The following is a 23,087-nucleotide window of genomic DNA, read 5'->3' as shown; positions in this document are numbered from 1 at the left end:
GGGGAGATTCACAAAGAGTGGACTGCAGCTGGAGGATTCAAAAACCACTACGCACAGACATATGCAAGATATGGATTTTAGCTGTCGCATTCCTTGTGTCAAGCCACTTTTGAACAACACACAGCGTCAGAAGTGTCTCACCTGGGCTAAAGACAAAAAGGACTGGATGCTGCTGAGTGGTCCAAAGTTATGTTCTCTGATGAAAGTCAATTTTGCATTTCAACGCAGCCGTATACCAGGAAGTTTTAGAGCACTTTATGCTTCCCACTGAAGGCCACTATCATAGCAACCTGACCTCTCATAACAACTGAGCAGTGCCACAGACTGATTGACTCCATGCCACGCTGCATTGCTGCAGTAATTCAGGCAAAAAGAGTCACAACTAAGTATTGAGTGCTGTACATGCTCATACTTTTCATGTTCATACTTTTCAGTTGGCCAAGATTTCTAAAAACCCTTTTTTGGTATTGGTCTTAAGTACTATTCAAATTTTCTGATACTGAATTGGGATTTTCCTTAGTTGTCAGTTATAAGATGTTTAGGTTTGTGTCACTGACTTTTTTTACAGCCCTGAGTTTGTCTAGTGTTGGCAAATATGTTAAGGCAGATTATGCTTACATAAAAGACAAAAGAAAAATAATTCACAGGCTTTAAACTCAATTCACATAAATACATCGTTTTTGTTGTATGTGTACTGACAGAAAGCACTCTGGGTTTGACTGACGTACAGATTGACACACTATGATGATTTCGGTGTGGTTTGTTCTTCAGTGTGTTTCTTCTGATGTTTCTGAAGATTTCCAGATTCACTGAATCTCTTTCCACAGAGGGTGTCTCCCTAAAGTGTAATGTTTACTGAAACTCTTCCCACGGACACTGCAGTGATGATGTTTCTCTCCAGTGAGAATTATCTTGTGAACGCTAACATAACTTTGATTAGTTTAGCTCTTACCACAGTAAAAGCAGATGTGAAGTCTATCAGATGATATTTATGACAAAAATGTTTTGACATTATGAACATTGTTAGGGTTTCTCTCCAGTTTGTATGTTTTGGTGTGACTTTAATGAATATGAATCCATAAAGGTTTTTCCACATTCACTGCACTGATACGGTCTCTCATTGGTGGTGTTTTCCCTGTGTTAATGCTCTGATGAACATCAAGATTGTGTTTTGTGGCGTAATAGCCACATTCCTTGCCGTGGAGGGTCTTTTCGCCGCTGTGTGTCCTGTGAACTTTGATCAGTAGATTCCTCATCCTGTAAGCCCTGATCAGTTCCTGATTTACAGCACATCACATCCATCATCAACACTAAAATACACAGAGACAAGACTCTGTTTACACTCAATAAAACACTCAAGAGAGAAAAACACTGAGGATACACAAACACATCACAGACGAGCTCTTTCTTTCTTTCTTTCTTTCTTTCTTTCTTTCTTTCTTTCTTTCTTTCTTTCTTTCTTTCTTTCTTTCTTTCTTAAGTGTGTTTATATGTGGACTAAAGAGCTGCAGAGCGCCTCCTGCTGTACTGGAGAGAGAAGACACTCAACACTTCAATAATCTCTCATTCATTACACAATAAAGTTGATGTTTCTTTGTGGTGTGGTAGTTGCAAAAATATGTAAAATAAATGGTAGAAGAATAGAAGAAGAATTTGAATAATAAGAATGTTTAATAAAAACGAGGATTCTAAGAATTTTACCTGACTGCGTGCAGGAGTTCAAACGGATCTCCAGAAGATGGCAGTAGAGTCACTCTGTGAATACAAACCGCGTTAAAACCAACGAAGAGATACAAACATCAACCGCTGTGTTTACAGTCAATTTTTCCGTTTATTGTTTTCTTTCTTGAGTGTTTTATTAAGTGTAAACAGAGTCTTGTCTCTGTGTTTTTTTTAGTGTTGATGATGGATGTGATGTGCTGTAAATCAGGAACTGATCAGGACTTACAGGATGATGAATCTACTGATCAAACCTCCACAGAGTCTCTGGATTCTGTCTGTAACGCTGGAGAACAGCAGCAGATACTGCAGAACAAACTCAAGATGTGTTCAGTCAAACTCATCGACTGCACGAACCTCATGATGAAGACGAGAAGAGAAACCACAGAAGAGGAAGATCACACCGAGGAAGATGACAGTCATTATTATGGTGACTTTGTTTCTTCAGGTTTGCGTCCTTCTCTATTGTTTCGGTTTTCTGTATATGTTCTGATAATTTCTCCTTTAATTAGTACTTACACTTTTGGGGGCATTATCATTGGATATAATGGAAATATAACATCACTAGTGGCATCTGTTATTTCATTTGTCAAGTTAAACTTTCTAGTAAAACACTCGTACATACAATAGTCTCAAGTAATGCAGTTATAATAAGAGGATTAAAAACTCTTGTATGTCTTTATGTCTAAAGTCTAGTGTACTAAATAAACTCTCACAGTGTTAAATAAACTCTTCAGAGTTTATATAGCTTCACACTTATCACACTTTCAAGATAGTAAAATCTTTAACACTAACCATAGTAAAATCTTTAACACTAACCAGAGTTTCGTCTTTAAATCACAATAGTGTAAAAATAGTACTAAAATGGGATTTAGAAATTCCACCCTATTCAGAGTTAGGTTTAACTATTTAGGTAGTTAACACAGTACAGAGTTAAATATTTAACACAATGCCAGTTTCTTTGACTCGCAAAGGGTCATATCATTAGATTTTTAAAGATATAAAATAGGTCTTTGGTGTCCTCAGAGTACATATGTGTTGTTTTTGGATGTGTTCTTTAAAATGCAAATGAGTTGATGATGAAATGCAAACACTGATCACCATAATGGTGGTTTGTTGAAATTAAAACTCAATTGTGCTATCAATTATTTTTTTCTCTCTGTTTTTTGGCACTAAATGGCAGAGCCGTGGTTGGATAGTGCCGGTTAAGGGGTGGTGTAATTATAATAAGTTCCCCTTATGACATTATAAGGGTAGCCAATTTTCAATGACCTTTTAACAATCAAGGTTCAAGGTAACTTTATTGTCTCCGAGGGGCAATTGTTTGTATAGCCAGCAGCCAGACATAAAGACAAGACACAACAGCACAGCAAACATTAATATACATAGTATCTAAAACACCGTAGTAAATCAAATAAAATACATACATTCAAACCAGTTCTGGCAATTTATTTAAAATCAATCAATCAATCAATCAACAAAATTTAAATAATTAATAAATAAATAAAATGGAAATAGAAGTTGGGATAAAAGAGTTTCTGAGTCTATTAGACCAGCATCTGGGCATGAGGGAAGCAGCTTAAACTGGCAGGACGGGGTGGCTCGTGTCAGCTACAATGAATTGGGTTTTCTTTGCCACTCTATTGAAGTAAATGTGGGAGAGAGTCGGGAGATTGATCTCTGAAATTTTGCTACATGTCCTAACGATACTCTCTACTCGTTTTTTGTTTTTATAGTCAGAGAATCAAACCAGCAGATAAAACAAAGGTATAAAACAATTTACTCTAAATATGTTAAATTTACTCTTTAGGGTTTTAATCTAACTCAGAAATTTTTAACATTGAAATTATAACTCTCCAATTTTTGTTGTGTATACAGAATTTCAATTAATTCTCTACTGTGTAAGTCAGAAGAGATTTTTTTGTGTCTTTCAGATGTGAAGAGTGAATCATGTTCGGATGGAGAAATAACGTCATCCTCAACATCAAAAGAACGACTGGCAACACAAACCCAAGAGAAGAAACTTCATTCAGAAGAGCACAGAGAGAAGAAAAAGAAGAAGAAGCAGTTTCACTGTCAACAGTGTGGGAAGGGTTTTGTCTTCTTATCTCATCTAAAAGTTCACATGAGGACACACAGTGGTGAAAAGTCTTTCTACTGCACTGAATGTGGCTATACGTTCAGCACCAAAGCAAATCTTCGGCTTCATAAGAGAATTCACACAGGAGAAAAACCATACGAGTGTCCTCACTGTGAGAGAAGATTTAGAGATGCATACTGTCTTAAGGCACATGTGCTTTCACACACCAACGAGAGACCACATCAGTGCAGTGAATGTGAAAAAACCTTTAAGTGTTTACGCTCTTTAAAATCACATAAACAAATACACAGTGAAGAGAAACTCTATCAATGTTCACACTGTGATAAACGTTTCCGTCAGAAAGGTCAGCTGATCGTCCATGAGAGACTTCACACTGGAGAGAAACCTTATCTCTGCTCTCACTGTGGTAAAAGCTTCTCTAGTCCATCTCATTTTAGTTATCATCAGAGAGTTCACACAGGAGAAAAACCATACGAGTGTCCTCACTGTGAGAAGAGATTTGGAGAAGCACACAGTCTTAAGGCACATATGCTATCACACACCAATGAGAGACCACATCATTGCAGTGAATGTGGAAAAAGCTTTAAATGTTTAGGCTCTTTAAAATCACATCAAAAAATACACAGTGAGGAGAAACACTATCGGTGTTCATACTGTGATAAATGCTTTTGTCAGAAAGGTCAGTTGATAGTTCATGAGAGAAATCACACTGGAGAGAAACCTTACGTCTGCTCTCACTGTGGTAAGACCTTCTCTAGCCAATCTAATTTTAGAGTTCATCAGAGAGTTCACACTGGAGAGAAACCTTACGTCTGCTCTTACTGTGGAAAGAGCTACTTTAGTCCATCTCAATTAAGTGTTCATCGGAAAGTTCATACTGAAGAGAAACCTTACGTCTGTACTCAGTGTGGGAAGAGCTTCTCTGATTCATCTCAATTAAGTTTTCATCAGAAATTTCACACTGGAGAGAAACCTTATGACTGTAGCCTTTGTGTGAAGAGTTTTAGACGACACTCAAATTTAATAAAGCATCAAGAAACTCATACAGGTGAAAAACCTTTCAAATGCTTTCAGTGTGAGTAGACGTTCACTGAGTCAGGTCACTTGAAAGCCCATCTGTGAGTTCATATGTGAGAAAAACCTCAACAATGCTCAATCTGTGGAAAGTGTAAGCAATAACATGCATCTTATAATATTAAATACAGTCTGCATGAGTGGGTCTTCTCATGGTATTTTTTATATTTAATTTGTAGTTTTGAAATGTGATATTAACTTGTTTATGTTTTATGATCTTATCAGTAAGTTGTGCCCCCTGATTTGAATCAGTTTATACGATTTTGTTGTGTTTCCTGTACAGTTTCTCAGTTAAAACACCAGCATCAATCTAGAAGATCTGTAGAAAACAAATAAACAGCCATCAAAACTGTAAATGAACCACAGCAGAATCACGGCTGTTAAATGTACACTTCTGCTCTCACCCACAAGTGTTAAAACATGACACTAAAATAGTATTTAATGTAAACTTTATATTATCCATTTATGCAGTTAATGAATCAATTTATTGTACAAGTGTGTATTATTAAAGACACTTATTGATAATGAGCTCCATTGCACACAGCAAAGAACAGTAGTTTGATATAGTATGTGAGGATGGAAAGAACAAGTATAAATAACAGGAAAAAGGATGTGATAATTACGAGTTACATATTGGGCATACAGCACTAAATCAAAGTTTATATAAAATAGGTAAACATGAAACTGGTAATTGCAATTAATGTGCATATCCAGAAACGGTAAAGCATATAGCACTAGAATGTGTAACGTACAAGAGAGAAAGAATTAAATTAGTTAAGTTACTAAAGGATAAGTGTGTAAGCAACTGTTTACTCAAGGAAATATTAGGAGAAGAAACCAATTTTAAAAAACATGAGCAATTTTATTACAAATTTTAAATTATACAGAACTGGTAAAAAATATATATAAATTATTATTTTATTTCTTTTTTTCTATTCTCACCAAAAGTATTCAACCAAGTAGTGCTTCATAATCCAATGCAGTAGGGACGGAAATACACCTTTATATAGTCGGTTTGCCACCCGCCATTTAAAGAACAGAAGAAGACACTAGGTGGCAGTAACGCTCTACCTAACATTGCGCCCCGCCAATAAGCACGAAGAAGAAGAACGAAGAGACGCGAGCTTGAACCGCTGTGTTTTTACATTGATTTAAGCGTTTTATTAAGTGTAAACAAAGTCTCTGTGTATTTTAGTGTTGACGATGATGGATGTGATGTGCTGTAAATCAGTAGGAACTGATCTGTCCATGCTGGATATTGATGATTTCATCACAGAAATCTCTCAGCTGAAGAAAGAGGTGGCGTTACTGGAGACAAAGCTGAGGTTAAGAGGAGATGAAGGACTGAAGAGAGAGGTTTGTACAGCTTAAACATCCTTTACCTGAATCAGACAACATCAAATCATTTCTAATCTTACTCTGTGTGTGTTTGTTGTGAATCTTCCACACAGGACTCCGAGCTCAGTCTGACTTTACTCTGTTATACTGAGTCAAAGCACACAGACGCTCAGGACACTACAGTGTGTGACAGTAATCAGGACTTACAGGATGATGAATCTACTGATCAAACCTCCACAGAGTCTCTGGATTCTGTCTGTAACGCTGGAGAACAGCAGCAGATCCTGCAGAACAAACTCAACATGTGTTCAGTCAAACTCATCGACTGCAAGAACCTCATGATGAAGATCAAAACTGAACCCACAGAAATAAAAACTGAACCTACAGCAGATGAAGATCACACTAAGGAAGATGACAGTCATGATGATGCTTTTATTTCTTCAGGTTTGTTTCTTTTGTTGTCTTTCACAACAATTCACTCGTATGTCTCAGCAAACAGAGAATGTTACCCTAACATTGGTTCCATTTTCAATCCTCTAGCAGTGTTCTTAAACTTTTCAGCACGCGGACTCCCCTTGTTTGCGGTGCATTCTTTTGCACGCCCCCCCAAAGAAAATTTATGACAAAAACAATTAAACAATTTAATTAAACAAAACTTATACCATGGGTCTGTTGAATGCTGCATTCTGATTGGCTGAGAAATGTTCTATGGGTGTTGATTATTTTTCTGTAAACCGCACACCTAACTTGTTAAATGTCTTAAAAATATGCACCAGAGCAATGTTTGTGGTAACCGTGGTATAAGCGGAATAATTGACTCCGGTCCTTTGAATTATTTGAAAATAATGCACACCGCTTCTCGTTGTGCCGCATTACCACCTTGGTGTACATTGTACAGTGTTGGTTAGTATCCTTAATTTTTTAGGTAAAATTAATGTATTTTATAAAATGTCATAAAACTTTGGCCCCCTGGCACCATTTCACGGCCCCCAATTGGCTAGAACATTTTTATGGTGCTTTGTATGTATGTATGAACACAGAAAAACACTGGTTGCACATGATTGAATTAATTTTTTTTCCAATGAAATGTAAAAAAGTTGTGACGTAATTTAATTATGTACAGCAGTTCAACATGATTTAAACAAGGTTTCTTAAAATTAAATGAATGTTAAATAATTTAATCATGTGCAACCGGTGTCCACAAGTTTTTTCAGTGTTTGTTATCTGCATGTTGTTGGTCATGGCTGATATATTTTGTCAATCAAAAGAGAACAGGAAAATGGAATGAATTTAAGCTGTGTGTATAGAAAATCAAGAAACATCACTTGTTTAATGTTCAATAATAATGGTCTGTAGAGATGCACAGATTGCAACCTGATAGCACACATACATCTCTGAGATATCTGTTTGATGTCTGCGTTTACATCTGCAAGAGAAGATGTATTATTTTAATTGTTTGCTCATCTGCAATACGTCTCTGAGAGGTTTCCTGAAAGATGTCATATGGAGATATTGAAGATGTCTGCAGGACATTTTTAGTTTTAGAATTTAAGTAAAACAGCTCTTTCTAAGACCTTTATCAGTTGTTTTTACAGACCAAATGTTTTTCAGATCTCCAGATATTTAGCAGACATCTTACAGACGTACCTTTGACATCTGAACATTTTCTTGACGGATACCGATTTTTGCTTTTTCTGTAGGGTTTACCTGCTGACATTGATTTTTGCCATTTTTTCCTAAGAACTATAATTGATAGATTATAGGCTACAAACAAAAATTCAATTTTCCTTAAAGAGCCCCTATTACATTGCAAAAAACAACATTATTTTGTGCATTCGGTATAATACAGTGTGTTTACATGGTTTGTGGTTCAAAAACACTTTATTTTCCACATACCGTACAGTATTGTTGCTCCCTGAATCGCTTTTGTAGAAAGCTCATCGTTCTGAAAAACGCAGTGTCCCTCCAGTTGGCCAGCTAAACAGTTTGTTGTGATTGGCCTGAATACAACCGACAATGTGACACTCCTTACCGTATTTAAAAGATTAACTCTCAATGCAATACTGACCGGAGTTAATATCGTCTTAACTGCCTTATCAATACAAGCCGAATCTGATCCAGAAAATGTAGAAGACCAAACTGATCAATCAACTTCGGCTTGACCAAGAGATAACAGATTGGTAAGGTAGGGAGGAATATTAAAACTATAAAACCATGTCTGCATAAGTAATTGTAAAAATGACAAACAACAAGCGCTACTCTGCACTGCTTAAAACTTGTGTTTGAGTCATGGTTTAGTCAGTAGTAAATCAGAAATATATGCTCATTAAAGGGAGAGTTCACCCAAAAAATGGGGATTCTCTCGTTTGCTCATTCTCATGTTGTTGCAGACCTGTATCATTTTTTGTTCTGATTGACACAAAGGAAGATAATTTGAGGAATGTTTGTAACCAAACCGTTTTTAAGCCCCATTCACTTCCATAGTATTCTCTTTTCCTACTATGGAAGTGAATGTGGCTCATGATCAGTTTAGATACAAACATTCCTCAAAATATCTTCCTTCATGTTTACTTTATTTATTTTTACTTTATTTTATAAGGACAATGCACATTACTGTGAATGTGTCAGTGTTAGCCAGGCAGCTGCAGTCCTTTGGTAAGATGTTTATCAGAACAAAGAAATTTATACAGGTTTGCAACAACATGAGTGTGAGAAAATGAAGACAGAATTTTCATTTTTTTTTGGTGAACTATCCCTTTAATAAAAAACTTTATCTTCATCATAAAAGAAAGTATTCTCACTGACAGTGTTGGGGGTAACGCATTACAAGTAACGTGCATTACGTAATAATATTACTTTTCTAAAGTAACGAGTAAAGTAACGCATTACTTTATAAATGTACACATTAATGTTTTAGTTACTTTTTTAAAAAAATATGCAAGTTACTTTCAGTTTAATTAATTAGAATAAAAAAATGTACTAAATTAAACAGAATGTAGTCACGTAGAATAACGCACTCTATGCGTGCGCGCCTGAACAGGAACAGTGTCAGAAGAGTCAGAAACGGAGATGGCAGGCCAAAGCTTGAATTCTATCCAATAGGAATATGATATTTCTGAATGAAGAACTTCTCAGTCATTAAAAAACACCTGCAAGGCCTGAAAGAGATCAAACCTCAGCCAAGTAAGGAAAAGTAACGCAGAAGTAAATTAAAAGTAATGCAATTATTACTTTCCATAACAAGCAATTGGTTACTTTTTTGGGGAAGTAACTTAATATTGTAATGCATAACTTTTAAAAGTAACATTCCCCAACACTGCTCACTGACATTGTAAGATGTCCAAATATCAGTGCTTGAGTACTCATGACACGTGTCATCTACAATCAATCCCGAAAATTATGATTTTGTTTGTTTAATGGCATGGTTAGTGTTACAAGCGCCTGTGGTTGGTTTAATTATTGATTATGCACTGGTACTATATGTTACACTGGATTATTGTTTCCACAAATATATTCTGTCTCAACAAATATCAATCAAATAATCATGACTCGAATGATCACTTAGGTGTCTTAACTCTAACATTGCTTCAGTGTTACTTTAGCTTTAGCTGGTTAGCTGGTTATACTTATATAAACACTGAGCCGGTGTTAATTTAACACTGTGAATGTTGCTGGTACACAATTTAAATTAATCTGTCTTTGTGGAAAAAAGCCCTATTTGAATGGTAATTGTTTCTCATGGGATGTTTGTAAAAATAAATTTGCATAGATCCTCAGTGATAAAACATATGTTCGGATGAACATAAATTTGCAGAGACCATGTTATAGGTGTGTTCGACTTTTATGTGGCGCTGCACAGGTCGATTAGCGGCTGACTTGAAGCAGTGCATGCTGGTTAGACATTTTGTCCGACTAGAGCTGGCGCTGAAGGCATGTGTCTGTGATATATGGTTTTAAAGTACTGCAAGACAGTTTCGAGAGTAGCCGCTTGACGGTTGCTGGTGCAGCCCCTCCAGAGCGGCTGATGATGACACAACTCTTTGTGATTGGTCATCTCACTAATGACAACGATCATGTGCGTTTCAAGTAATCCAACCTTCAGTTTCACTAAGGAACATTATAAATTCATGTTTTTTAACAGGTAATACTTGTTTATATAGCTGAATGTCATTGTTGTGAATTGGACTTGTTTTTCTTTTTTCCTTTATACTAAATTTCCCACAATCCTCTGCAGACTGCATCACTGTTTTTCAGTGTACTTGATTGCCCATAATTCCCAGATGAGACCTCATTTCCTTTCTTTGTTCTTTTGTATTGGTAAGGTAAGGGGCCTGAAGATGGGCATCCAACCAGAGTGAGTTTTTTTCTGGGTGCGTCCTTCCGAAGTCACACTTGTTGACTAGATACATTATCTATTTCACGTTCTGAATAGATAAACTTCGATGACATATGCGGTCGCCCAATGCGACTTCCAAAGGACCCACCCGACAATCTGGCTAGGACAGGAAAAATGGCATGTATGCTGCCCTACAAAGGCAAAAGGCAGTAACTTCGTTTTTGGTCGAAAATTAGTTCTTGATATTTTTGGGACATTTTAAGACCTCCTTTATCATGTGGATCAGTATATCAACAGTATATGGAGTCAATTTTGTTATTTTTTCAAGAAAATAAAAATCAAGAAGAAATAACTGACAACTAAAGTCACTAAAGTCTAAACCTTCAAGTATTTTTTCTCAGTTCTACACTCTAGCAAGTTAATGTCTTTTGCTTTGTAGGGCAGTATGGTCACCCTAACTTTTCATCATTTCAGATATGAAGGTGTTAAAATGCATGCAAAGAAAGTCGCCCCGGACTACATTTTGAAAACCCCTGGTCTTAAACAATGTGCAGAATTCATTTTCATTGATCCTCTTTTATAAACCCATTCAGACGGGAATAAATTTCCACACTGGCTGGGAATTTTTAAACGGGTGGTGAGAGAAAAACGGAGACATTATGCATTCGGGTGGCAAATGTTGAAAATGCTTTATGTCCCCATGAGAAATAATTACCGTCCAAATAGGGCTTAAGAGTGAAAAGAGGATTTTAATTTTTATCATGTTTCTTTCAGATGTGAAGAGTGAATCATTTTTGGATGGAGAAATAATGTCCTCAACATCAGAAGAGAGACTGACAGCACAAACTCAAGAGAAGAAATTTCATTCAAAAGAGCACAGAGAGAAGAAGCAGCAGCAGCAGCAGTTTCACTGTCAGCAGTGTGGGAAGGATTTTGGCTGCTTATCTCATCTGAGAATTCACATGAGGACACACAGTGGTGAAAAACCTTTCTACTGCACTGAATGTGACACATACTTCAGCACCAAACAAAATCTTGATGCTCATCAGAGAATTCACACAGGAGAAAAACCATACGAGTGTCCTCACTGTGAGATGAGATTCTCACAAAAACCTCATCTGAAAAAACATGTGCTTATACACACCAATGAGAGACCGTATCAGTGCAGTAAATCAGACAAAACCTTTAAGGATTTAGGTTCATTAAAATCACACCAGGATATTCACTCTGAGGAGAAACGCTATCAATGTTCACATTGCGATAAAGGTTTCAGTAGGAAATCTCATCTGATACGCCATAAGAGACTTCACACTGGAGAGAAACCTCATCGCTGTGATGTTTGTGGGAAGAGTTTCAGTCAACATTACAATTTAGTGCCACACCTGAGAACTCATACTGGAGAGAAACCTCATCACTGTAATTATTGTGGGAAGAGTTTTAATCAACATTACACTTTAGTGAAACATCAGAGAACTCATACAGGAGAAAAACCTTACAAATGCTCTCATTGTGAGAAGATGTTTGTTCTGTTAAGTACCTTAAAAGTCCATGAGAGACTTCATACTGGAGAGAAACCTTACCACTGTAGTGTTTGTGGGAAGAGTTTCAAACAACAAGGCAATTTAGTGTCACACCAGAGAACTCATACAGGTGAAAAACCTTACAAATGCTCTCAGTGTGAGAAGACGTTTACTCAGTTAAGTACCTTAAAAGTACATGAGAGACTTCATACTGGAGAGAAACTTTACGCCTGCTCGATCTGTGAAAAGAGATTTGCTGCTTCTAGAAGTCTTCAGCGTCATCAGAAGAAGAAACATACTGAAGAACAAACTACACTGAAATCATCATAGTGCCTTAAAGATATTTGACATGAATGTTTAACGCACTAGAACAAAAACAATTGTTTTCTATAAATGACATTTAATAAGGTTATTTGCACCACAAAAAAGCTAAAGAAATTGAACACACAGTGTCGAATTTTCCATCTTTTGCCCAGGTCCACCAATGAGATCTGATCATAACGCCACATTCCCAGAGCCGCTGCTGTATCTCAAAAGAGTGAGACGTGGCGGTACAGCACACAAAACTGTATTTACAGCACATGTTGCAATCACACCATTGAAACATTTACGAAACTTTCAAAGTGATTGAAGGACATCCTGAAATACAAATTAAAACGAGATACAGTTTCAACTCTTGTATCAATCTAATGAACTCCCGCTGCTCTTCTCGTTCCTGAAGAATGGAGCGTAACCAATAACGCTGTCTTTTCCTTTCCTCAGTCAAAAGCAAAATCAGCTCATCCTCACTTCTACTGCTAGAAAACTCCATTCTCCTTCTATCTTTACTAACCAAGTGTGTGTGTGTGTGTGTGTGTGTGCGTGTGTGTGTGTGTGTCTGCTTTGGTGCTATGAGCCAAGTTTTGTCATTGAAAAACATTTACATATTCAGCAGATGCTTTTATTCGTAGCAACTTACATTACATTTAATGTAATCTGCTGTATATGTTTTATCAGTGTCTGTTCTTTAGGAAATTAAAGCTAAATCCTTTGAGCTCTTAACACAATGGCTTACATATAAGAAGTATGAACAGAAGTATCAGAAAAAAGGTTTTTGCACATTGACTGCGTTGCGATAAAGCGAGGCGAATTGCAAGTAAACCATTCCTTCACATCAATGACGAAACAGTTGTTTGCCTAAAGCAATTTCACATCTGGCATCTTTGATGTCCACTGTCAGCGTTTGGTATAATCACACCTCCTCATTTTAGCCAGAGCATCGGAAATACAACTAAGATTGTTCAATAAAACATCTTTATTTTAATCGACATCACTTCGTCTCTGTTGATTTTAAGTATAAACTGACAACAGAATTAATATTAGCATAGCATAACGAACTGAGTTTATTCTTTAAATACCAAAACCACTTTCCTTAACATTGTACTAAACATGAAGTATAAACATAAGAGCAAAATGTTGCCAGATAGCAAGCAACCATTCATGTTAAAAACTGTTAATTTTTGATTGTTTGTTGCATTAAATTAATACCACATTTGCAACCTCCATTAGTGTAAAAAAATACATTTCTGCTAATACGTTTGCTTTAGAGGGGGGCCCTTGACTTTTCATTTCAAGTGATGACCTGTTTCTTGGTTGTATGTTAGATGTTATATTCTATCATATCAATGATTCTTGATCTAAGGGACAAAACATGTCCACCAGATAAAACAGTTTGTGGGTAAAACAATACTTAATATTACACATGCACTTAACCACAAGACTAAAAAGGATAATAAACGCACAACTAAATATTATTTCATGTCGTTTTATAAATGTTTTCAATTCTAAATGATATGATATGGGACCAGTGTCATTGCAGGTGTCATTACATTACAATAGCTTAATAGCTCAATTAAAAGTCATTTTAAATTAAATGTTATATTTACTATGCGTAAGTAGTTCAGTAATTAATTTAATGAGCATCAAAAGTTACAACTGAAAAACTGATTTTAATGTAAGAAGTTTAACTTGTGTCCTGAGTTTTTGTCAACACCATCAGACCTTTTTGTAAAATAAAATAATCAGGAATTATTGAGGGCAACCAAAACTCTGAGGACCCCTTTGTCACTTCCTTGTTCTTTCAAATGCCATGAGGCCACTCTAGCTCTGGTAAGTTTTTAATATTCTTTTAAATGTATACCTATTTGTTAATACTTTGCATGTCACAACCGTAGTGTGTCAACACCGTAAACAAAGTAATGTAAGATTTGTATGATATTTTCTGTTATAAATGCTTATTTTAAGTAAAGTATAAAGGTAACAAGAAATGAATGATAAACAACATGGCTCTTGTGAGAAGCACATGTGTTATGAGAGGAAACATGGTACTTTGTCAACTCCGTCATGTCAACACCATTGATGCCTTGTCAACTCCTTCAGAATGATATATTGTTGTTTTTTTGTAAAGATGAGCTGTTTTGTTCCCTCAAAAATATTTGTTAATAGAAAGTTATTGTGTCATTTGTATGCTTCTAAGTATCACTTTTCATTATGGAAATTAAATGATAAATTGATTAATACATACAGCCTAAACCGCAATCATTAAACATTGACTAATCTAACTTTTCAAAGGTGATATGATTATTTTAAATGATTAAGACCATTAAAAACTGATAAGAATCAAAATATTTGTGATAATTTCCTAAAAAATTATTTTATAGACATTTCAGTGCTGATCCCGCAAACTAAAAAAATGGGAGGTTGTTCCAAAACATGGTTACATACCCAAACCCTCATTTAACAAATATGTATATACTTTTTTTTAAATAATGATTTTTTTTTTAGAAAATCAAACCCTGTTTTGTCCCTGATCTCAAAAATCACTGATATACATATACACACAAACATAACACAAAGCTAAAGTGTAAAATGAAGTCTTTAAACTGGTTTTAAAAACATTAGTGATGGAGAGACTCTAATGCACAAAGATAGACTGTTCCAGAGCTTTGGCGGCTACAGAGAAAGCTCAATCATCTTTTGATTTGCAAGGAGAACGAGGGACAGAGAAAAGTAACTGATCACAGGATCTTAAAGGGATAGTTCAGCCAAAAATGAAAACTCTGTCATAATTTACTCACTCTTGTGTTGTTACAAACCTGTATAAATTTCTTTATGATGAACACAAAGGAAAATATTTTGAGAAATTTTTGTAACAAAACTGTTTGTGGACCCCATTCACGGAGGCCAAGGGTGGCCGTGCCTCTGTAGACATGTCCCTGGCCACCCCTGTGGCCACCCCGTGCTGACCAAATAAAAAAGTATAAATTTATTTTGATTTTACACGCGAGCGTCAAAAGCGGTTCTAATGCGATGCAACGTTCTACACGGGCAAATTAGAGCGGCGCACCCAATCACTGTAGCCGGCTGCTGCTCGGTGTGTCTCAAATTCGTTCCCAATCTCCCGATGTTGAGAATGTGTATGCAGGTTTGGGCGCTAAGGACTCTAGCTGACTTGACATTGGGACACTGTTCACTTATTCTCCTGTGACGTGGTTGCTTAAGCGCGTTGTGATCATTCACAGCTGTTACTCATCAACAACCAGCAAAACCAACATCTCGCTAACTTTTTAAATAGTACATTGTAAAATGCGCTGTCATTATGCTCTTACATATACGTGCATGAAATTGGAGGAATATAATTAAATGTTACATATAAAAAAATTTACAATTTAAAATGAATTATTGATTGTGGTCCCTAACTGCCCTGCAAGTAAGCTTACGATGGGCCTGTATGGGCATAGCCTAAGGGCCCCGCACAGGTTTGCTTACTGGCGAAACGTTGGCCCCTAAGCGCTGGCCCTGCATGGGCAGCCCTCACTTAGCCCCCAGGAAGCCCTCACATAGAGAAATACCCAGAGTTAAATGAACACTGCTGGATGTATATATTGTCCCATCTTACAAAGTGTTAAAAAGTAACAATGAAGCAGAATTAAAAGCTGTGTTATCCTCTTTCTCACCATCTCTGTCTGAAATCTAAAATTGCGTTTTACATCTTACATGTAGAGGGACCCTTAGACTAGCCCTAAGTGGGCCCATAAAGGGCCATCGTAGGCTTACTTGCAGGGTGTCTAGCAATGTGTGTTTATATGTAAACTAAAACAAACTTTTGTCTTTATAAAAGTTTGCATTTCATAAAGTTTATTGAGTATGCTCGCATGCTTTTCAGTTGGGGGGCTTTAGAAAAGAGTCCAGCTCCTCTTTTGCACCCGCACTCACTCTTGGATTAAAGAAATATTTATATGATTGTAAATAAAAATAAAGTTTAAGGGGTGGTTTCCCGGAAAGGGATTAGACGAGTCCTAGACTAAAATGTAAGAGCTGTCCAAACTGAAAACAACTTGCAATGCCATCTTAAAATATATCAGTGCCCTTTGTTTTGCTTCAAAATGCACACAAGTAATGTTTTTAGTAAGGCATGTTTGTTAAAACTAGTTATATTTCCTAATTAAACTGAGGCCTATAGTCCTGTCTTAAACTAATTCCTGTAACCACCCCTTTAATCTTTAAATGTCATTTTTTGCCATTTTTTATGTGCCCCTCTGGTAAAACACTGGCCCCTCATTGGCCCCCCTAGTGAAATTTGTCTAAAACCGCCACTGCCACAAACAGTTTGGTTACAGACATTTCCCAAAATATCTTCCTTGGTGTACATCAGAATAAGAAATTTAAGCAGGTTTGTAACAACATATAATTGAGGAAAATATGACAGAATTTTCATTTTTGGGTGAACTATCCCTTTAAGCAAATCTCTGTCCGAGCCGGACAGGGCTTCTCCTAGTCCCAGACTAAAATGGATGTCTGAGCTGCCTTAATTTCAAAACACCTCATAAATAACTAAGTTAAAACACATCCATCAATCTAGAAGAATTGTAGGAAACAAATTGTTAGAATCCAATTCTAAACAGGTCTAGAGGTATGAGAGTTTCCTTAGTTTTCTGCACTGAGGTAGTTTGATGAGATCTGAGATGAGCAGCAGAGAAGTCTGATATATATCAGGGGACCATGAAAGACACTGACACCGAGATGCAGTTCAAACATAGACCAAAGTTTATTAGACATCCTCCACCTTATATAGGATACAGAAAGGAAATGCTAGTCACCTGGGTAATGTCTGTCATGTGATCAACACATTAAGTAAATCCGTCGAGACAAACAATCGCGTGATATCAATTAACCCTGCAAGCATGCACTTTTAGCAAACAACCTAGACATGTTCTACCTACTTGCGAGGAAGTGGTGCTTAAAACAGAGAAGTTGGGTCTGGAACATGTCCCCAGCTTGCCCTACTTGACCCAACCACAACCAACCTGCAGCTAAAGCTAGAGGATATGTTGCAATACCACCCAACATAGCAAATAGTACTACTATGTTTAAAGTATATGTCTGGTTATACCCTGTTCACATAATTGTTTAACACATGCTGTTTAGTTCTGAGCCTGTTCATTCAAATTTTCTCTTGGTGATTGATGATCTTGCACTTGTTATGTTGGGTGGTGATAATACATTACTACCGTGGCCTGGAAGGGCAAAAATAAATTACAATGGTAAATTACTGGTTTACAAGATTAAAAACAAATTTACAAGTTTTTTAACAAATTTACAATGAGTGAATAAATGTACAAGTTTTTAACAAATTTACAATGAGTGAATAAATTTACAAGTTTTTTAACAAATTCACAATGAGTGAATAAATGTACATTTTTTTTAACAAATTTACAAGTGTTTAAACAAATTTACAATGAGCGAACAAAAGTACAAGTTTTTAACAAATTTACAATGAGTGAACAAATTTACAAGTGTTTAAACAAATTTACAATGACCAAACAAAATTACAAATTTTAAAACAAATTTAAGTTTTTTACTGAAAGGGTAGGTAAAATACGCTGATATCACCCATCCGAGCCTTCGGTGGGAACAAACCTGAAAGTATAGCCGTGAATCACATGAGAGTTGCAAATGCGATGTTGTGTATTAGGCACATCCTATTAATGGAAAGAGAGTGATAATATATATATCCTTTCATTGCTTCCCGAGTGACTCAAAGGGATACTGGACCTTATTTTCAGGTAAGTGAAATAGCTTTAGTTAGCTAACGCTTAAGTTTCACACATTTTGGATGGCAGTTATCAAAATAATTCACTGACTTTATCATTAGATTACTAATGTTTGGGTACTCCAAACTTTTTAATCAGGACTGCCTTGTTCGTTCGCTCTCGGGGTTACATAGACTGAAACAGGGAAGCGTGACGAGTTTGTAAATTTGTTTTAAAACTTGTAATTTTGTTCGCTCATTGTAAATTTGTTTAAAAAAACTTGTAAAGTTGTTTACATATTGTAAATTTGTTAAAAAACTTGTAATTTTGTTCGCTCGTTGTAAATTTGTTAAAAAAAACTTGTACATTTATTCACTCATTGTACATTTGTTTAAAAACTTGTACATTTGTTAAAAAACTTTTTTTAAATCTTGTAAATAAGTAATTTACCATTGTAATTTATTTTTGCACTTCAAGGCCACCGTGAGTGTATACATGTGAAACCTTAGGCACAGGATGAGTTTGTTATGGGAAATATACATAGGGAAAATACCACTCATGAGAAGGATGCTCATAAGCATACAAACATAAATTTCATAGAAAACAGGATATACATGAATATACTGGGTTTAGGCTATAAGGTAAATAGTGAGGGTGGGAAGTAAACAATCTTTAAAAGTGCAGTGAACCACAGCAGAATCACGGCTGTTAAATGTACACTGCTGCATTATGAGTCTCATCCACAAGTGTTAAATCATGACACTAAAACAATATTTAATCTACACTTTATATTAAACATTTATGCAGTTAATGAATCAATTAAGTTTATTGTAAAAGTGTGTAATATTGAAGACACTTGAAGATAATGAGCTCCATTACACACAGCAAAGAATAGTAGGTGGCGGTAATGCTCTACATAAGATTACGACCCGACAATAAGCACGAATAAGGTAATAGCCTACTTTCAAGGCCCTGTCCCAAATGGCGCACTTCATGTGGACTTTCGGTCTCATGGCCTTAAATTGCACGTTCTTGCTTAGTCTACGAGTCCGTAGGGTGTCCCATCTTTTATGCTCTGAACTGTGCTCATCAGCGCCTCCTTTGCCCCCTTGATGCAGCAGGCTTCGCACACTTTACCAACCCAGAAGTCCTTGCGAAAGGGCAATCAGACCAATCAGACGACAGAAGGGAGAAGTTCACACTGACCGGCAACTTCTCTACCTATTTCCGGTGTGATGCTCAAGTCTGTCCCAAAATACGACTCTGGTGCACCCACGTGGACTCGCATGAAGGGTCCCGAGGAGGACCACAAGTCGGAGTGTGCCATTTGGGACAGGGCCTAAGGAGTGAACGGCCATTAAACGGGAAAAAGATGAAATACAAAGAAGAAAACAGCTATGCATTTACATTAGTTTTATTTTGTGTTTGTTCATTTTCTGTAATCATTTTATTGAGTGTAAACAGAGTCTTGTCTCTGTGTATTTTAGTGTTGATGATGAGATGGATGTGATGTGCTGTAAATCAGGAACTGATCAGGACTTACAGGATGAGGAATCTACTGATCAAACCTCCACAGAGTCTCTGGATTCTGTCTGTAACGCTGGAGAACAGCAGCAGATCCTGCAGACCAAACTCAAAATGTGTTCAGTCAAACTCATCGACTGCAGAAACCTCATGATGAAGATGAGAAGAGAAACCACATCAGGAGATGATCACACTGAGGGAGATGACAGTCATGATGATGATGATGATGATGATGATGATGATGATGATGATGATGATGATTTTATTCCTTCAGGTATGTTTCTTCTTTAGTCTTTTCACAATAATACACTCGCATCCCAGCAAACACAGAACGTTCAATTCCAATTCACCGCAGTGCTTATAGAATGTGTGTGGGGAGGCACGCGCACATTGATGCATATAGGTCTTATATAATGCATACATAAATCTTAAAATATAAAAATGTAAACGAGGATCAGATGTAGGTTTCTTGACAAACGTGCATGTTCAAAGGCAGTTTCTTTTTCCGCTGGTGTGGGAGAGGCCTCTCAGTGTTGATGCTGCTCTTGATTCAGAAGAACCAGACTTGTTAGGTGTGATGAAAAACAATGACCATCCAACTTTAAACACTCCTAGAGCACCCTACAACAGTGACCATAGAAATAGGGTGAATGACCTGTTTGCAGTCCATTCACTTCCAATTGCGTCCACTTCCAAAAAGCAACACCTGACGAGAAGATTCAGGGTTTGTGCACGTAAGGGTTTGCGAAGGTAGACCCCATTTTACTGCAAAAGTTGGGAATTCTGGGAGTTGTTACACAGTTTACCACTCAAAGATTAATTACAGTGCTTAAGTTTGATGTATTTCATATTTATTTTCGATGTTTATTCATTGTTGAAGATTTTATTTATGAAAGAATATGAAATTTGAATGTATTTTGCTGGAAAATACACTCATTTCATAAAAATGCATTTTTCTCAGTTTTTTGTCCAAAATATTCAAATTTTGTTTGAAAGCTACTTGCATTCAAGTTGTGATTAAAAATGAACGCATGAAGATAGAATAAAATGTTGTTGTTTTTTAAAGCAGAGGCTTGGTTCTTTATTTTGATATATAACATGTTTATATATTCATTTAGAAAATATTCTTAGGGCCATCAAAGTTTGATGAAAATCATCAAAAATGCTGTTGGTGGCTGGCAACTTTTTTAAGAAACGCTGTCGGGGAAAGAGTAAAATCTAAGGCAGTGTGCTGGAAGTTAGTTGTACTTGTGTTTCTCTTGTGCTCCCCGGGCACTGGCAATGAAGGTGTCAATGTTTAAAATGCACGCAAAGAAAATGTTTGGAAGTCTTAAACAATGCGCAGAATAACATTGCATTGATTCTCTTTTATAAACTCATTCAGACGGGAATAAATTTCCGCACAACCTTGCTGGCTGGGAATTTTTACACGGGTGGTCAGAGAAAAATGCAGACTTTATGGATTCTGATGGCAATTACATTATAGTCTACTCCCTGTAAATGTTGAAAATGTCTTACGTCCCCATGAGAAAGAATTACTGTCCAAATAGGGCTTAAGAGTGAAAAGAGGATTTTAATTTTTATCATGTTTCTTTCAGATGAGAGGAGCGATTCATGTTCAGATGGAGAAATAACTTCTTCAACTTCAAAAGAGAGATGGACAGCGCAAACTCAAGAGAAGAAACTTCATTCAGAAGAGCACAGAGAGAAGAAGAAGAGGACACGCCACATGAGGGGACACAGTGACAAAAAGTCTTTCTACTGCACTGAATGTGGAAATTGCTTCAGCACTAAAGGAAATCTTCGGCTTCATCAGAGAATTCACACAGGAGAAAAACCATACGAGTGTCCTCACTGTGAGAAGAGATTCTCACAAAAACCTAATCTGAAGAAACATGTCCTTATACACACCAATGAGAAACCGTATCAGTGCAGTGAATGTGACAAAGCCTTTAAGGATTTAAGTTCATTAAAATCACACCAGAATATTCACTCTGAACTCTATCAATGTTCACACTGTGATAAATGTTTCAGTTGTAAATCTAGTCTTATAGTCCATGAGACAATTCACACTGGAGAGAAACCTCATCACTGTCATGTCTGTGAGAAGAGTTTTAATCAACTTAATTATTTACTGAGACACCAGAAAAGTCATACAGTAGAAAAGCCTTACAAATGCTCTCAGTGTGAGAAGAGTTTTATCCAGTCAAGTACCTTAAAAACCCATGAGAGAATTCACACTGGAGAGAAACCTTACCACTGTAGTGCTTGTGGGAGTACATTTAATCAGCGTGAACATTTAGTGGTACACCAGAGAATTCATACAGGTGAAAAACCTTACAAATGCTCTTATTGTGAGAAGACGTTTGCTCATTCAAGTAACTTAAAAGTCCATGAGAGAGTTCACACTGGAGAGAAACCTCATCACTGTAATGTTTGTGGGAAGAGTTTCAGTCGACATGAACATTTAGTGTCACACCAGAGAACTCATACAGGTGAAAAACCTTACAAATGCTCTCATTGTGAGAAGACGTTTACTCGATCAGCTCACTTAAAAGCCCATGAGATAGTTCATACTGCAGTGAAACCTTACGTCTGCTCTCAGTGTGGTAAGAGCTTCACTGCTCTAGGTTCTGTCAGACTTCATGAGAGAGTTCACACTGGAGAGAAACCTCATCACTGTAGTGTTTGTGGGAAGAGTTTCAGTCGACGTGAACATTTAGTGAGACACCAGAGAACTCATACAGGTGAAAAACCTTACAAATGCTCTCAGTGTGAGAAGACGTTTGCTCATTCAAGTAACTTAAAAGTCCATGAGAGACTTCACACTGGAGAGAAACCTTACGTCTGTTCGATCTGTGGAGAGAGATTTGTTCATTATGGAAGTCTTAAACATCATAAGAAGAAACATACTGAAGAACAAACTACACTAAAATCATCATAGTGTCTTAAAGTCTTTATACACTAATATTCAACATAAATGTTCATCACAACACTAGAAAAACACTTGATTTCACATCTGGCAGATTCATGTCTCTCTATCCCACTATTTACAGTTTTTTTTAACCATCATTCATTTATTTTATCATTCACTTTTATCTTTATTTTTATTATTCTTTTCTATTTTTGTATACATTTACTTTATATTACTTTCATTTCATTCTGTCTAGTTATTCTATTTTGTTAGTTCAATTTTATGTTAACGCTGTATTGTCTTTTAATGCTGATATGAGTCTCCATCTCAAGGTTTTATTAATGTCATGAGAATGTTGTGATGTCCACTGTTAAATCTGCCTTTAGTCAGAGGATCGAGAACACAACTAAGATTGTTTAATAAAACATTATTTTATTCAACATCACTTTGTCTCTGTTGATTTAAAGTATTAACTGACAACAGAATAAAT

The 23,087-nt window shown here is 36.4% G+C and overlaps 1 protein-coding gene across 1 annotated transcript; it reads left to right on the top strand.

Annotated features, from left to right (window-relative positions):
• Positions 1–1,511: 1,511 nt before the first annotated feature.
• LOC129445312 (uncharacterized) lies at positions 1,512–23,037 on the top strand. Its single transcript, XM_073860050.1, has 9 exons — positions 1,512–2,167; positions 3,654–4,899; positions 5,178–5,184; positions 6,083–6,250; positions 6,346–6,676; positions 11,343–12,417; positions 12,851–12,923; positions 19,510–19,957; positions 21,282–23,037. Exons 1-9 carry the CDS (start codon positions 1,903–1,905, stop codon positions 22,625–22,627), a joined length of 4,959 nt encoding a protein of 1,652 aa, XP_073716151.1. The 5' UTR covers positions 1,512–1,902; the 3' UTR covers positions 22,628–23,037.
• Positions 23,038–23,087: the final 50 nt, after the last annotated feature.

This window comes from Misgurnus anguillicaudatus, chromosome 3 (assembly GCF_027580225.2).
Source record: "Misgurnus anguillicaudatus chromosome 3, ASM2758022v2, whole genome shotgun sequence".
Classification (NCBI taxonomy): domain Eukaryota; kingdom Metazoa; phylum Chordata; class Actinopteri; order Cypriniformes; family Cobitidae; genus Misgurnus; species Misgurnus anguillicaudatus.
This window is presented reverse-complemented; position numbering and strand designations above follow the sequence as displayed.